The 15,320-nt window shown below is 41.9% G+C and overlaps 1 protein-coding gene across 1 annotated transcript in view; it reads left to right on the top strand.

Moving 5' to 3' along the window:
• The window catches only part of abcc9 (ATP-binding cassette, sub-family C (CFTR/MRP), member 9), a 100,391-nt gene that overhangs the window by 79,352 nt on the left and 5,719 nt on the right, over positions 1-15,320 (top strand). The window contains 2 exon segments of the mRNA XM_053343966.1: positions 5,858-5,966; positions 14,819-14,922. Of these exon segments, the coding sequence (XP_053199941.1) occupies positions 5,858-5,966; positions 14,819-14,922 (213 nt within the window).

Here is a 15,320-nt window from a genome sequence, read left to right as displayed (position 1 = left end):
GGAAAGAAGGAGGGGAGGAAGGAAAGAAAGGAAGGGAGGAAAGAAGGAACAGTCAAAACAGACAGGGTCAATTTGTCCTCGAGTCAAGGAAGGAAGGAAGGGAGGAAAGGAAAGAAGGAAGGGAGGGAGGAAGGAAGGAAACGAGGGAGGAAGGGAGGAAGAAGGAAGGAAAGGAAAGGAAAGGAGGAAGGGAGGGAGGAAGGAAGGAAAAAGGAAGGGAGGAAGGAAAGGAAGGAAGAGAGAAAAGAAGGAACAGTCAAAACAGACGGGGTCAATTTGTTCTCGAGTCAAGGAAGGGAGGAAGAAGGAAGGAAGGGAGGAAAGGAGGAAGGGAGGAAAGGAAAGAAGGAAGGGAGGAAGGAAAAGAAGGAAGAGAGGAAAGAAGGAACAGTCAAAACAGATGGGGTCAATTTGTCCTCGAGTCAATGGAGGAAGAAGGAAGGAAAGGAGGGAGGAAGCGAGGGAAGAAGGAAGGAAAGGAGGGAGGAAGGGAGGAAGAAGGGAGTAATGAAGGAACAGTCAAAACAGACAGGGTTAATTTGACCCGGGAGGACGACAGGAAGGTTAAGGATTAATCTGAAATTATATATATGTAATATATAGTATATATATGAAATAAAGAAATATAGAAATATAACCCAGAGCCTGTAAATAACTGCTCATATCTTTTATTACGTCCTTATGTTCCTCTTCTGATACAAGAGCCGACTGTAGGTCCTGAAACAGACACATGACTCTTACTCAGAGACCTGCAGGAGTGTTTTAAAAAAAAACCCTGAGCTGTAAGCAGGCACGGTTAAATAAACACCTTTCCTCCAACATAAACACACACTACTGTAGTCCAGAGACGTTTAGAGACGACGCAGAACATCTGGAAGAGAAGCCACATGACTAATCTGACTAGCTTCAACCCCAAAACCCCCGCTGTGATATCTGTGGTCATATAGTCTCTGCTAGTAAATCACCTGGGCTGCTTTAAGAGGTGGATGTTCTTGGTACTTGGAGTTTATTCTCAACCTATTTATAATCTGAGACGTCACAATCATCACAATAGCTATGAATCATGTCACAAGTTATGGCTGGGAGCTGTGAGTTCATGCAGTGTTGAGTCATTCTGTGATTTACTTCATTGGATAAGTTTTAGAGGAGATAGTTTTATAGTTTGTTTCTATATTTAGTGATGATGTGGTAAAGATGTTGTAAAGCAGGGGTTTCCGAGCTTTTTTTTTTTTTGAGTTTCTGACATCATCTTGGGCCGGACCATTAAAAAGATGGAGGGAGGGTAGGAAGGAAGGAAAGAAAGAAAGAAAGTAAATAAAGTAAATAAACAAAGGAAAAGAAGACAGGAAGGACAGAGGGAAAAAAGGAAGGAAGGAAGGAAAAGAAGACAGGAAGGACAGAGGGAAGAAAGGATGGAAGAAATAAACAAAGGAAAAGAAGACAGGAAGGAAAGAGGGAAGGAAGGAAGGAAGGAAAATAAGACCGGAAGGACAGAGGGAAGGAAGGAAGGAAAGATGGAAGAATAGGAGGGAGAACAGATGGAAGAAAGGAAAGAAGGAAGGAAGGAAAGATGGAAGGATGGAACAACAGGCAAATGGAAGGAAGGAAGAAAGGAAAATAAGACAAGAAGGAAGGGAGGATGGAAAGATGGAAGGATGGAACATAAAAAAGGTAGAAAGGAAAATAAGACAAGGAAGAAGGAAGGAAGGAAAGATAGAAGGAAGGACAGACGAACCAAAGAAAGGAAAAGAAGACAGAAAAGAGAGATGGAAGAAAGGGAGGGAGGAAGAACGTAAGAAAGTGAGGAAGGAAAAGAAGACAGGAAGGAAAGTGGGCCGGGCTGGACCCCTCAGTGGGCCGTTTGTGGCCAGCGGGCCTCATGTTTGACACCCCTGATCTAATCTCTAAGATGCTTTGTGGTAATCAGGCTCCGTATCTGATGATGTAAATCAGGGTTTTCCCACCTTTTAGATTGTTGTGACTCATTTCCTCTTCGGTGAGACCCTCGGGTGCTTTCCTTGATTAGCAAGCATTTCAACTAACGAGTGACGCCTCCTGTTTTAGTCCTGTGAGTCGTTCGGGTATGCAGCAATACTTCAATGACCACTTTTGTTTTCTGTGACTGCTCTACTCTACTCAACTGTACTCATCTGCAAAACCCAATTTAAAAAAGTTTGAAAAAAAAAAAAAAGAGTGACGCCTCCTTCTCAAACCGGTAAATATGAGTAGAAGCAAACAAAAATCCTGATTTAGGAGCAAAAACAATGAGAAAACCCTTCATCATGGTTTAATTCTTCTCCTATAGTTTATTAATTGTTTCATGAAACCATCTTGTAGTTGACTAATACTATTCTGCACCACTGTTTCTACTGTTCTCCAAGACAGTTTGTGCTTAAACTGTTGAATTTAAGTAGTTTTTATAAACCTGAAGTGAACAAATATCCTGATTTAACAGCAAAAACTATGAGTAAACCGTGGTTTAATTCTTCTCCTATAGTTTATTAATTGTTTCATGAACTGTGTAGTAGCTGACTAATAAGTTCTGAACCACTGTTTTTACTGTTCTCCGAGATGGTTTGGGCTCAAATGGCTAAATATGAATAGTTTTTAGGAACCTGGAATGAACAAAATTCCTGATTTAACATCAAAAACAATCATAAAAACCTTTAATCATGTTTTTAATCTTAAAGCTAATAAGTGCTTTTAATGTTCTCCAAGATGGTTTATACTCTCTTCATTCAATGTTAAAAAGCATGTGGAGCCTTTGTGAGTGTAGATTATCTGAAAGCTTGATTATCTAGAGCAGGGGTGTCAAACATGCGGCCCGTGGGCCAGATCCGGCCCGCCGAGGGGTGCGATCCGGCCCACTTTCCTCCTTGTGTTCTTTTCCTTCCTACCTTCCTTTTTTCCTTTCTTCGTTCCTTCCTTCCTTCTGTCCTTCCTTCCATCTGCCCGTCTGTCCGTCCTTCACTATCTCTCTTTCCTACCTTTCTTTCCTCCTTCCTTTTGACTGTCTTTCCTTCCTTCTTTCCTCCCTCCCTCCTCCTTCCCACCTCCCTCTTTCCTTTCCTTCCTTCCTTCTTTCTCTCTTCCTTCCTCCTTTCCCCCTTCTTTCCTTCCTTCTTTCCTCCCTCCCTCCTCCTTCCCACCTCCCTCTTTCCTTTCCTTCCTTCCTTCTTTCTCTCTTCCTTCCTCCTTTCCCCCTTCTTTCCTTCCTTCGTTCCTCCCTCCCTCCTCCTTCCCACCTCCCTCTTTCCTTTCCTTCCTTCCTTCTTTCTCCCTTCCTTCCTCCTTTCCCCCTTCTTTCCTTCCTTCTTTCCTCCCTCCCTCCTCCTTCCCACCTCCCTCTTTCCTTTCCTTCCTTCTTTCTCCCTTCCTTCCTTCTCTCTTCCTTCCTCCTTTCCTTCCTTCTTCCTTCCTCCTTTCCTTCCTTCTTCCTTCCCTCCTTTCTTTCCTTCCTTCCTTCCTTCCTTCCTTCCTTCTTTCCTTCCATCTTTTTAATGATCCGGCCCACATGAGATCAGATTGGTCTGTATGTGGCCCTTGAATGAAAATGAGTTTGACACCTCTGATCTAGAGAGTTTAAAACAGTGAAACAAGACATTTAAAAAAAAAGAGAGAAAAAGGCTCAGTCAGGTTGGAGCAACTTAAAGCCATTAATGTCTCCACTTCATGATAATTCACAGAAAGTAACCAGCTGAGAATAAACACTTCAGCCTAATGTCTCTTAATGTATAGGTGAGAAACTAAACAGCATTAATAATGTGCTTCAGAGAGAGAGGAGGGTATTCACACAGCTCGGTTTGCACACTTTAAAGCTTTATGATTCACACTTTACACTTTAGAGAGGAACTGTAAACTGGAAGCAGTGATTAGCTTCTGAGTTAAAAGGCCCACATGTAGCAGGGGTAAACAATACGAGCACTGATAGCAAGGAAGGAAGGAAGGAAGGAAGGAAAGATGGAAGGAAGGAAAGAAATAAGGAAGGAAGGACAGAAGGAATAAACAAAGGAAAAGAAGACAGGAAGGACAGAGGGAAGGAAGGAAGGAAGGAAAAGAAGACAGGAAGGAAAGATGGAAGAGAGGGAGGGAGAAAGGAAGGAAGGAAGGAAGGACAGAAGGAATAAACAAAGGAAGAGAAGACAGGAAGGACAGAGGGAAGGAAGGAAGAAAGGAAGGAAAAGAAGACAGGAAGGAAAGATGGAAGAAAGTGAGGGAGGAAGGAAGGAAGGAACGAACGACAGGCAAATGGAAGGAAGGAAAAAAGGAAGAAAGGAAAATAAGACAAGGAAGGAAGGAAGGAAAATAAGACAGGAAGGAAGGAACTTCAGACTTTAGGGAGGGAGAAGGAAGGAAGGAAAGATGGGAGGAAGGAAAGAAGGACAGAGGAAAAGGAGGAAGGTAATGGGGAGGAAAGAAAGAGTAGGAAGAAAGGAAAGAAAGAAGGAAGGAAGGAAAGGAGGAAGAAGGAAGGAAATGAGGGAGGGAAGAAGGAAGGAAAGAAAAGAAGGAAGGAAGGAACAGTCAAAACAGACGGTTAAAGATCATTTTGAAACAGATGAAGAAGGAGCAGGAAATGTGTGTAGCCTCGAAGCACAAAATGGCTAAAATATTCAGTTTTCTTACCTTTCTCATCAGGAATAATGCATTTCTCTCTCACACACACACACACACGCACACACACACACACACACACACACACACACACACACACACACACACACACACACACAATGATGCATAAGAACAAATGCCAACAAAGCAGTGGTATGATTTTAGTATTTAACTAAGTGATGTATTATTATCTGTGCTCAGGGTATTTGTGTTGGATTCGCTCCACTATGATAATAAAGAGATGGAGCTTTATGATAGTTACTGTTTAAGTTATAGCTCAAGGAAACATTATAACTCAAGGATTAGTGCCACTAGGGATTAGGGTAGTGCCACTTGTCTGTAGTCTTTTTATTTTTTCTTAAACGGTTGTTTTTATGGATTGTTCGTGTTTTCCGATCACAGATTTGACATTTTGAGTAAAGAACAATAAAAAGAGGTGAAATCTGACTACTATGAATCTGCAGCAGGGCTATTTTTAACAGAGGCCGTTTTCAAAGTCACGTCAAGCTCAACAAAGCAGATCGCACCAGGCAGGAAGTCAGACACAGATTCAACAACTTGTGCAGACTATTGCCTATTGACCCAAAGTAGAAGCACAAAAATCTAAGAAAATGACTTAATCAACACAATTTGAGCGACTTAACAGATTGTTAAGTTGTGCTGCTACTACAGTAATTACGGTAACCTAAAGGCACTCATTCGGATTTGATTAGGTTGCCGTAATTACTGTATTAACACTGCAACTTAATTTAAAAGTCTTGAGTCCACCGGGGGCACTATGAATACGCAGCAGGGCTATTTTTAACGGAGGACATTTTCAACAGAGCAGATTGCACTAGACAGGAAGTCAGACACAGAATCAGCATAAGACTTTCAAAATAAAACAACTTGTGCAGACTTATCTACGTAGCCTACTGACCCAAAGTAGAAGCACAAAAATCAAAGAAAATTACTTAATCTAAACTAAATTTGAGCAAGTTAACAAATTGTCGGGTTGTGCTGCTACTACAGTAATTACGGTAACCTGTTCGGATTTGATCCTGCAAAGAAATTAGATACATTAAATCTGTAAATCCTACTAATTTTCGAGCAGATGTTTCCATTCCTCTTAACGTGTGTGTTCGCAGTGGATACAAAGCGAGATGAATCACTGGAAACTCAAATAGCTTTATGTGTACTTTGCTTGTTGGAAAAAGCCCTCGTCTTAGATTACAGATACGAGCGTGTGTTTGTGTCTCCGCAGGAAAGATTGTCATCGACGGGATCGACATCTGTAAGCTTCCTCTGCAGACGCTCAGGTCGAGACTCTCCATCATCCTCCAGGATCCTGTGTTATTCAGCGGATCGATAAGGTAAGCAAAGATGAAGTTTATCCTTTTTAAAACAACCTTAAACCTTTCTTAAATACCGTCATGTGAAGTATTGAGATTAGCTCCTTCCACTGCTCACACAAAGGAAAAATCTTCCTGTTTATATTCTTGTGTAACCAACCATAACACTGTGGCACAGGAGGATTTTAAATTATGTTGAGAGGACTCTCAGATCATAATAAACCTGGGAGGCTTCTTAATAGCCTGTCCTGAAACTTCAAATAAATCTGTCCGAAGCAAAAGAGGGGGAAAAAAAAAAGAGAGTAAACGATGTGAAAGCCTTCAAAAGGTAGCGCAGACAGACCGCTTCTTCTGATAAACTGATGCAACAGCAGGTCATTAGTAATTAAATGTCTAAAAATAAACCTTAATTACATTTTCACCTGTTGGGACCATAGACTGTATAAAAGAAATGGACGTAACATCCGTGACGTCACCCATTGGTTTGTGGACTGCTGCTCGGAAGCCAATAGTTTCAAATCTAGGCAGCGCCATCTTGAAAATTTCAGGTGCATGCTGGGAAAAATAAAAAACACGGATTCTACTTATATGGGTATGAGGCGGGGCCATGGGCGGAGCGGGGAGGTTGCTATGGTTGCGAGGGCTGGATCTCGAGGACATTGGGCAATCAACCTGTCAATCAGGACGTAGCCACGCCCTAATGCATACCCTGCTTTATCGTCACATATAAAATCAGGGAGGCCAAAATGTCCCAAATGAACATCATACTGCATTGAAGAAGGCTTTAAACTAGCGATTGAGACCATAAACACATTTTGAAAACGTTTACTGAGGTTAGAAATCAAGTGAGAAGTTGGTGAATTCTCCATTGACTTGTATAGAGACAGTCGCCCCCTGGTGGCCTTTTGATAGAATGCAGTTCTAAGTTACTTCCTGGTTGGCCTCATTTCAGAGGACTTGAACTCCCCACCTGGTTGAAAGGAGAAATCCTGAACTGTTAAGAGTCAGATTAAAGTTGAGATTTTTATTTTTTACATTCACTTGACAGCTAATTAAAACCACTTGCAGCATCATCTCCTTCTCTGCATGTGTTTGAGTTTGTTTAAAGTGGACTAAGACTTCTGGTTATGATCGTGGTCAGGTGTTCGCTTAACCTTTTTAAAAAGCCTGCTGGATCTGCTACCTGAAGTCCTCCCAAAGAGAAACCAGGATACTTTGGCATGTAAACACCGGATCCTCGTCGTTCTCTGTCAGAACAGAGAACAAAAAAAGAGCCGACTGAGATGTGGAGAGATCAAAAAACACAGATGATTAGAAAACCTGGAGACAGGGATGTGATTAACCAGGTTTCTCATGTTCAGTGGAGAATATGATCAAAACCAAGAACAGGAAACTCACTCAGATGCATGTTAACCCTTAAACAGGCCTTACTAGTTATGTCATTTGCACCTAAAGTAAGGAAGGAAGGAAGGAAGGAAGGAAGGAAAGGAGGGAAGAAGGAAGGAAAGGAGGAAGGAAGGAAGGGAAGCAAGGGAGGAAGAAGGAAGGAAAGGAAGGAGGGAGGAAGGTAGGAAGGAAAGGAGGGAAGAAGGAAGGAAAGGAGGGAAGAAGGAAGGAAAGGAGGGAGGAAGGGAAGGGAAGGAAGGGAGGAAGAAGGAAGGAAAGGAGGGAGGAAGGAAGGAAAGGAGGGAGGAAGGAAGAAAGAAAGGAAGGACAGATGAAGGAAGGAAGGAAGGAAGGAAGGAAGGAAGGAAAAAAGGACAGAAGGAGGGAACATTTACCCTAACAGCTGAACTTAGATCTGAGGAAGGAAGGAAGGAAGGAAGGATAGAAGGAAGGAAGGAAGGAAGGACAGAGGAAGGACAGAGGAAGGACCCGGGAGGACAACAGGAAGGTTAAAGAGTCTGTATCTCCTGGTGCACGTTGTCTGTTTAAGGGTTAACGTACTATTTGACGGTTGATGGGGATTACAGCTCAACAGAGGATTCACAATAATGATGCAAACATGCTGGTGCTAAGAAGGTTTAATGTTCATCCATGGATGTAGATTTCTTGGGTTACTATGGTTACTATGAACAGAAACAAACATATAATTGTACCAATACATCTTTATATATAAGCACATATACAAGTAAACCCTATAAATGGACAGCAACCCAAAGCACTTAATCAAGCTGCTACTAACATTGACCTCAGAATCCACTGTGTCTATTCCACCTTTGAAAGGAGGTCGGGCCATATGAATAAAATAGAGTACAACAACCCCAACCCACCCACCCCCAGGACCCAAAGTCGGAACCAAAGATGACTATAATAATGATTTTAAAGTGATGATAGAGTCATCCCAGTAAGAAATGGGTTAGGGTTAAGCCCAATTTCCACTGAGTCCGGCAGCGGCGCGTTACAGCTGCGCCGTGGTCACCGGAGCTGATAGGTAACACTATAATCAATGAGAGTGTCTCCACCGGGAACGTTTCAGCAGCGTGTCAGCAACGTCCCAGCAGCGGCTCCCGCGCCGCAGCGCTATCAATAGGTAGCATTTCTATTTTTGACGGAGCTCAACAGAGCAGATTGCACCAAACAGGAAGTCCGACACTGAATCAGCGTAATAAAACCTCCGTTTTTCAAAATAAAACAACCCGTGCAGCCTCCCGATCGTATTTCAGCAACAAACAGGAATAAAACAGACAGATAAAGACTCCATCTAGCTACGTAGCCTACTGACAGATGGGATAAGCACAAAAATCAAAGAAAATTACCAAATCAACCAAAATTGAGCAAGTTAACAAAATCGGGCCATTTAGTTGTGCTGCTACTACAGTAATTACGGTAGACTAAAGGCACTCGTTCGGATTTGATTGGGCTGCCGTAATTACTGTATTAACAGTGCAACTTCATTTTAAAAGGCAGCTTTCTCTACCAGAGCTCCGCTGCTGTAACGCTCCCGGTGTGAGTTGACGCCGGGCAGAGGACGGAGCTAAACCGTAGCACAGCCGTTCCGCGCCGTTGACGGACCCAGTGGAAATCCCCAGTTAGGGTTGCATTGATGTAACTTCTCAGCCCAGCGTTCCATGATGGCTATATCTATATAGTCTAATGGGGAGGTTTCCATCTGCATGCTATTAGTCTTTTGGCGGCAGTGAGGCCTGCCAGAAAAAGACGTCTATGTATAACAGGTAGGTCCAAACTGGAGGAATCGTTAACCCTTTATTGGGCAAATAATTATATTTGGTAACTTCTGTAAATCTCCCAAAATATCCTTCCTTCCTTCCTTCCTTTCCTTCCTCCCTGCCTTCTTTCTTCCCTTCCTCTTTTCCTTTCTCCCTCCCTCATTCCTTATTTCCTCCGTCCTTCCTTCCTTTCCTTCCTTCCATCTGTCCTTCCTCCCTCCCTCCTTCTCTCCTCCCTTCCTTCTTTCCTTCCTCCATTCCCCTTTCTTCTTCCTTCCTTCCTTCTTTCTTCCCTTCATCCCTCCCTCCTTCTCTCTTTCTTTCCTCCCCCCTACCTTCCTTCCTTCCTTCTTTCCTCCGTCCTTCCTTCTTTCCTCCGTCCTTCCTTCCTTTCCTTCCTCCCTCCTTCCTTCCTTCCATCCATCCATCCTTCCTCCCTTCCTTTCAATGAGTGTCCTATAAAGGGTTAAGTAGTAAAATGGTGAATGGTAAATGGAAAAGGAAAAAGGAATCTGCTTAGAGAGTATTGTGGACAGCACCTTACAAACTTTCTTCCAGTAGATGTAGATTTCTATGGAAGTTGTTCAGTGGTGCATGAAACCCAAAAAAAGCTACTTCCTGAAAACATAAAAAGCATAATCTCAGTTCAGTTCAGAGCTTTATTGTCCCTCGAGAGGAAATAACACATCAACCATGAATAAATAAATAAATAAATAAACACATGATGACATAACAAACATCATCTCAGCATACAGCACAACCTAACTTGATAAGAGCAATCACAATCGGAACAAGAGTAGAAATGTTGTTTTAGGGGTTGTACGAGTTAACTGCATTGATTGGGACGAAGGAACATTCGTAGCTATGTGGTGGTGCTCGAGGCCTAAATCTCCGTCCAGATGGCAGAGGAATGAATTCTTCCAAAAGTAGGTGATCAGAGCTGGACAAGATCGACCGTGCTTTCTTCTTTAAAACAAGCCTGTCAAAGATCTCTGAGAGAGGGAGGGAGCGAGAGAGAGAGAGAGACATAAAGAGAAAGAGAGAGAGAGAGACATAAAGAGAAAGAGATAAAGAGAGAGAGAGAGACATAAAGAGAAAGAGAGAGAGAGAGAGACAGAAAGAGAGAGAGAGAGACATAAAGAGAAAGAGAGAGAGAGACATAAAGAGAAAGAGAGAGAGAGAGAGACAGAAAGAGAGAGAGAGAGAGACATAAAGAGAAAGAGAGACATAAAGAGAAAGAGAGAGAGAGAGAGAGACATAAAGAGAGAGAGAGACAGACAGAGAGAGAGAGAGAGAGACATAGAGAGAAAGAGAGAGAGAGAGAGACAAAGAGAGAGAGACATAAAGAGAAAGAGACACATAAAGAGAAAGAGAGAGAGACACATAAAGAGAAAGAGAGAAAGAGAGAGAGAGACATAAAGAGAGAGAGAGAGGGAGAGACATAAAGAGAAAGAAAGAGAGAGCGAGAGAGACATAAAGAGAGAGAGAGACATAAAGAGAAAGAGAGAGAGAGCTGCATGATGATTATCTTACTGGCTTCCTTCACAATTTTGAACAGACGATTTTTGTTTCCTTAAAACGAAATTAAGCCAAATCTTAAAATGGACTCAATTGAGGATTTATAAAATAAAACCATCAAAATCTTGTCAACATTAAAGTAATTTAGTCTGTGCAGAAAGAATAATCTCTGCAGGCTTTTTTTGCAGATTGTTGATGTGGTGTTGAGGTCATGTGTCTATCGATCACTGTCCTCTAATCTATAAATCCCAGCACCCATCGAGCATGCTTCTGCTAGCTGAGACAGCTAATGTCAAGTTTAGCCTTCCAGCTAACTTAAATGGGAATAAAGTAATTACTTATAGACTTTTGAAATGTGGTTTTACTGAATGGATCAAAGTCATTTTCACATTCCACTGTTTTATAGTTGTATGCACGGAAAATGTGTTTTTTTGGCGTTTGTCCAAAAGTTGTAATTCCACAGTTTGGCCACTATGTAAAATTGGCGCACTTCCCTCATATTAGAAGGTTAGCACAAAACAAAGCACAGATGAGGTTGATGGGAATGACTTAATAATAACAATGATAATGATCATAATAAATTTATTTAGAATAGCACCTTTCATAGGAATAAATCCACCTTAAACACTAAAGCAATTTAAGGTGGATTCACAGATTAGAGAGAAACAGTAATATGTATGTATCCTATAATAAATGCATATAATAGAATTCATGGAAAAGCAACAAAAACCCAAACTGCTGCAACAAGTGAATAAATAAATAGATAAATAAGAAGTTGTAATTCCACAGTTTGGCCACTATGTCAAATTGGCGCACTTCCAGGTTTATCATATTAGCATGTTAGCATGTTAGCACAAAACAAAGTATAGATGAGGTTGATGGGAATGTCTTAATAATAATAATGATAATACTGATAATAATACATTTACTTAGTATAGCACCTTTCATAGGAATAAGTAGACGCAATAAAGACATAGAAAACAACAGATCTGTGAATCCACCTTAAACACTAAAGCAATTTAAGGTGGATTCACAGATTAGAGAGAAACAGTAATATGTATGTATCCTATAATAAATGCATATAATAGAATTCATGGAAAAGCAACAAAACCCAAACTGCTGCAACAAGTGAATAAATAAATAAATAAATGATAAAATGAAATCCTCTTGGCCGGCCGGTCGGTGTTTGGTGCTGAAAGGCGTTTTGGTCACATGACGACACAAAGTCCCAGCTGTGGGGTTAGTGGTTGACAGCACAGTGGGAACTCTGGCCCAGACCTAATCTGACTCTTGTCACAGACGTCACTGGATCGGAGGGGTCGTTGAAAAGGGATGAAGGACCCTGCGAAGGTCTTTTCTTCTTCTTCTTCTTCTCTGTCACACACACACACACACACACACACACACACACACACTCACACACACACACTCACAACCTCCTGTGTGTTTGTGTTACTGGCTCATACAGTGACTCTGTGTTTGTTATAAAAGACAAAAGAGCATGTGCTGTTTGTTTGGACAGATAGATAATTGTGTGTGTGTGTGTGTGTGTGTGTGTGTGTGTGTGTGTGTGTGTGTGTGTGTGTGTGTGTGTGTGTGTGTGTGTGTGTGTGTGTGTGTGTGTGTGTGTGTGTGTGTGTGTGTGTGTGTGTGTGTCTTTCTTGGCATTTCCAGCGGCTCTTGTTTATGTGAATGCGTAAGCCTCCGAGGGTGAATGATCGACAGTAACTGTTTCACACTGTTATCTTAAATGTTGCCGTGATGTTTTTCGGACACACACACACACACACACACACACACACACACACACACACACACACACACACACACACACGCTCGCTGACTGACTAACTCTCGGAAATCTCGCACATCTCGGCAGATTTGTCACATCGTTGATTACTTCGACATTTAATACTGAAAAGCTCAGCGGGAGCCAGAAGAAGAGGGAAGAGGGAAGAGGGAGGTTTAGTATCAAAAACAAACACACACTAATAATTAGAGCCAGAATCAGACACAATATTGACCCATTTAAAATTATACAGGAGGCATTTTATTTCTATTTAATCCCTTTTTTCTTAATTCTTACTTCAAATTTAATATATTATGTGCATTTTTTGTTGTGTTGTATTATTTATAGTTATTTATAATGATTAAATTCACATGTGAAAAAATACATATATATACATATTTACTTTTATATGGATACCATAAAGATTATAGTTAAAATATTTTTTTCTTTGTTCTTCCCCTCCTTCTATACTTCCTTCCTTCCTTCCTCCCTCCTTTCCTTCCTCCCTCCTTACTCCTTTCCTTCCTTCCATCCTTCCTTCCTTCCTTCCTCCCTCCCTCCCTTCTTACTCCTTTCCTTCCTTCCTTCCTTACTTACTCCTTACTCCTTTCCTCCCTCCTTTCCGTCCTTCCTTCCTCCCCTTCTTTTTACCTTCCTCCCTCCCTTCCTTCCATCCTTCTTTCCTTCCTTCCTTCCGTCCTTCTTTCCTCTGTCCTTCTTTCCTTCCTTCCTTCCTCTTTTCCTTTCCTCCCTTCCTCCCTCCTTCCTTCCTTCCCCTTTTCCTTCCTTCCTTTCTTCATTCCTCCCTCCCTCCTTCCTTCCTTCCTTCCTTCCTTCCTTCCTCCCTCCCTCCCTCCCTCCCTCCTTACTCCTTTCCTTCCTCCCTTCCTTCCTCCCTCCTTCCCTCCCTACCTCCTTCCCTCCTTCCTCCTTTCCTTCCTTCCTTCCTTCCTTCCTCCTTTCCTTCCCCCCTCCCTCCTTACTCCTTTCCTCCCTCCCTCCCTCCCTCCTTACTCCTTTCCTTCCTTCCTTCCTTCCTTCCTTGTATTCATAATAATGTTTTTACTCATTATTATCAGTATCAGTCGAGCAGGATCCCTTTTTTATTTGCAGTTTTGTTCCATTTCCTCGTCATGTTGGGATGTAATGAAGACGTGAACTTGTATTATTTAACGTCTTCTTCTCTTTAATATATTATTATAGCATAAGGACTGAATGTCTTCTCTGTAATATATTATTATAGCATAAGGACTGAATGTCTTCTCTTTAATATATTATTATAGCATAAGGACTGAACGTCTTCTCTTTAATATATTATTATAGCATAAGGACTGAATGTCTTCTCTGTAATATATTATTATAGCATAAGGACTGAATGTCTTCTCTTTAATATATTATTATAGCATAAGGACTGAATGTCTCTAAACTTCCTGATCAACAAAAATAAATCCAAAATGTTTTATTTGGTCCGTTTTCAAATCAACCTTTAGCCTCGTCTGCAGCTGCCAAGACCGCAGCCAGAAAACAAATAACTCACCATCGCTCTTATTTCATATCCACGGAGTCATGCTTTCACTTCATCACTTCATCCTGTTTTGGAAACTTTCAACTGAAGCAAAGAAAAGAGGATTTAATGTTTTATTAGTTTAAAACAGTCTTATCTTTATTTAGTAGAGATCTGCTCATAAACTCATTTTGATGATAAAATAAACTTTCCTTCCTCCCTCCCTCCTTACTCCTTTCCTTCTTCCTGCCTTCCTTCCTTCGTTCCTCACTCCCTCCTTACTCCTTACTCCTTTCCTTCCTTCCTGCCTTCCTTCCTTCCTTCCTTCCTTCCTTCCGTCCGTCCTTCCTTCCTCTTTCCTTCCCCCCTCCCTCCCTTCCTCTTTCCTTCCCCCCTCCCTCCTTACTCCTTTCCTCCCTCCCTCCCTCCCTCCTTACTCCTTTCCTTCCTTCCTCCCTTCCTTCTCTCCTTACTTCCTTCCATCTTTCCTCCCTCCCTCCTTACTCCCTTCCTTCTTTCCTCCCTTCCTTCTTTCCTCCGTCCTTCTTTCCTTCCTCCCTTCCTCTTTTCCTTTCTAACCCTCCTCCGTCCGTCCTTCTTTCCTTCCTTCCTTCTTTCCTTCCTTCCTGCCTTCCTTCCTCCTTTCCTTCCTTCCTTCCTTCCTTCCTTCCTTCCTTCTTTCCTCCCTTCCTTGACCAGAGGACAACTGGAGGGTTAAAGAAAAAGGCTACTATTCAATCAAAATAGTTGCTGATGTTTCTAAAACAGACAAAAATAGACTTTTATATCTTTATAATCATTTTACTGGTTTGTGTTTATAATAATATAAATCTAGAGCTGCTGATGGAAACCTGAGAGCCTTTTCTTTGTCTTTTTTTGTCTTTCTTTGCAGGTTTAACCTCGATCCGGAGAGAACGTGCACCGATGATCGACTCTGGGAGGCGCTAGAGATCGCTCAGCTGAAGAACATGGTGAAAGCTCTTCCTGGAGGATTAGGTACGGATTAGCACCACGAGGAAGGAAGGAAGGAAGAGGAAATACCAATATAATACTTCATGATAATGTTTAACCTTCCTGTCGTCCTCCCGGGTCAAATTGACCCCCGTCTGCTTTAACTGTTCCTTCTTTCCTGCTTTCCTTCCTTCCTTCCTTCCTTCCTTCCTTCCTTCCTTCCTTCCTTCTTTCCTTCCCTCCTTCCTCCCTTCCTTCCTTCCTTCCTTCTTTCCTTCCCTCCTTCCTTCTTTCCTCTGTCCTTCCTCCCTTCCTTCCTTCCTCTTTTCCTTTCCTCCCTTCCTAGCTCCCTCCTACCTTTCTTTCTAACCCTCCTCCATCCATCCTTCTTTCCTTTCCTTTCCTCCTTCTTTCCTTCGTTCCTTCCCTCCTTCCTTCCTTCT

This window comes from Scomber japonicus, chromosome 23, assembly GCF_027409825.1.
Source record: "Scomber japonicus isolate fScoJap1 chromosome 23, fScoJap1.pri, whole genome shotgun sequence".
In the NCBI taxonomy this organism is placed as follows: Eukaryota; Metazoa; Chordata; class Actinopteri; order Scombriformes; family Scombridae; genus Scomber; species Scomber japonicus.
The sequence above is the reverse complement of the archived record's forward strand: the minus strand, read 5'-3'. Positions and strand labels throughout refer to the sequence as shown.